Source organism: Ursus americanus, chromosome 4 (genome assembly GCF_024610735.1).
Source record: "Ursus americanus isolate L20-20 chromosome 4, mUrsAme1.1.p, whole genome shotgun sequence".
Taxonomy (NCBI): Eukaryota; Metazoa; Chordata; class Mammalia; order Carnivora; family Ursidae; genus Ursus; species Ursus americanus.
The window spans coordinates 86,174,945-86,177,116 of record NC_142130.1 but is presented as its reverse complement, the minus strand read 5'-3'; the positions used below and the strand labels follow the sequence as shown (position 1 = coordinate 86,177,116).

Genomic DNA, 2,172 nt, shown 5'->3' with positions numbered 1-2,172 from the left:
TACAGAAATATCACTGACCACTTAAGCTATGTTAAAGTGACTTATTTTGCCAGAGGTAAAAATGGTTGTGAACAGGTAGGTGGAGAGGATCCATCATATAGGTGTTCAGAATTGACTGTCCTGTAGTGAGATGAGATAAAGGAGAATGATATCTTTATATGGTTTCCCCAGGAATAAAAAAGAATAATTAAATATTATAGTGCACTGTTCACACATTCATTCATTACCAAATATTGATTAAGTGCCTCCTTCCATACGTGCTTCTCCCCCATCCCTGATGTAGACAATCCCTTCAAGAGCCTTTGGTTTGTCTGTGATAAAAATGCATGCTATCTGTAAGTGTCTGTGTTAAAAAAAAATAGCTTTTGAATATATCGAGCATCTTGGGAGAAAGACGCTGTACCCTTTTAAATTAATATTATAATAATTTTACAATTTAACTAAGCCTATTCTACTGGCATATTAATGAATCTTATGAATCACTCTTATCCATTGTTATTGGATCAAAAATTTTAGGAATAAAGCTCATCCGGTTTATTTAGAAAGGGACTTGGCTACAAACACAGTCCCACTACATTAGCTTCTAATTTGTTTTGCTGCTTGAACATAAAGGGTGAGACCCACTGTCCTCTACCCTTCCTGACTGTGTCTTGCTCTGGTCACTTGATTAATTTTCTGAGCCAGCTCATACTCTAAATATAAGTCCTTGTGTCCTGTTTCCGGACAGGTGTTGTCCTTGTTATCCTGAAGCATATTCAAGGAGGTTCCTTGTCCATGAGAAGCCCCGTTAGCTATGGAAGAATGGCTGATTAAGTTATGCTTAAAACATATTAAGCGCCAACAACAAACCAAACAGGGTGTGGGTTTGTAATGAGTCCTGGTCAGAAGGGAGAGAGTGTGTGATGGCAGGATGGTGGCATGTTTGGTGTTACCATCAGATCGACACTCGCTGTATCCAAGCAAGATGAATGAGGGACAATGTGTGGGCTGGGATGACCGAGAGCTTTGAAGCTGTCAAGTAACCTTCTTAATCCTGGGACTAAGTACAGCACAGAAGCCTTATGATTTAGTTACCAAACTACTAAACTGCCTTTATGAGGATGAAGGCTTCTCAAGAGACAATTAACCTAGAGATTCACAAGATGTTCTAAGGCACGCTGGGCTGAGCCAAAGAAGCCAGGCTGACCAGGGCGGGAGCCCCACCCACCAGCAGGGAGCTATAAAAGCTTGGGAACCTGAAGGGACAGTCACAATTCAGGAGCTCGCTTCAGCAAGTGACCCACCGCTCTCTGTCTGGCACCATGTCCTACAACTGTTCCACAAGGACCTGCTCTTCCAGGCCGATTGGAGGACACTGCACTGTCCCTGTGGCTGCAGCCGCCACAGCTTCCCAGGATGCCGACTGCCTGAGTGGCATCTATTTGCCCAGTTCCTTCCAAACTGGCTCCTGGCTCCTGGACCACTGTCAGGGGTCCACCTGTGAGTCCACTGCTTGCCAGCCCACCTGTTACCAGTCAAATTCCTGTGTCTCCAGCCCTGGACAGGTGACCTGCTCTCGGCAAACCACCTGTGTCTCCAATCCCTGCTCAACCACCTACAGCCGGCCACTCACCTTCGTCTCCAGTGGCTGTCAGCCCCTGGGTGGCATCTCTACTGGGTGCCAACCAGTGGGAGTCGTCTCCACTGTCTGCCAACCAGCCTGTGGGGTCTCCAGGACGTACCAGCGGTCCTGCGTGTCCAGCTGTCGAAGAACTTGCTAAGTGTGTAGGAGCCAGTGAGCGAATCAAGACTCCAGGACCTGCCAGCCGTGTTTCCAGGCTCGTCCAGCATGCTGCCTGTCCCCGAACGACTCTTCACTGCTGACCACTGCTCTGACTGCCTGACTGCTTGGCTGCCAGCTCTGAATAAGCTGCCTTTGGCAAGCGATGATTTTTCTGGCTAGCACCAAGCTTATTTTAAGGGTTGATCACTGGTGGCGCATATGCCTCTGGATGTTTCCAGAAACTTTACTTCCCATCCCCCAGTCTCTGGTGGTTTTGACATGTTTTGACCTTGCTGCTGTGTCTTCGGGCTTCTGCTTTTGTGCCTCTGAGGAAGGGAACTTGTCTCGCTCTGTATTTTCTCAATAAACCTGCTTACTTGGCATTGCAAATGTCTGTCTCAATAGAGTTC

The 2,172-nt window shown here is 47.0% G+C and overlaps 1 protein-coding gene across 1 annotated transcript; it reads left to right on the top strand.

The window, feature by feature from the left end:
- The first annotated feature begins 1,288 nt into the window (after nt 1–1,288).
- Nucleotides 1,289–1,878, top strand: KRTAP11-1 (keratin associated protein 11-1). The gene has a single exon (XM_045785700.2). The coding sequence runs from the start codon at nt 1,302–1,304 to the stop codon at nt 1,758–1,760; it is 459 nt and encodes a 152-aa protein (XP_045641656.1). The 5' UTR covers nt 1,289–1,301; the 3' UTR covers nt 1,761–1,878.
- The last annotated feature ends 294 nt before the right edge of the window (nt 1,879–2,172 follow it).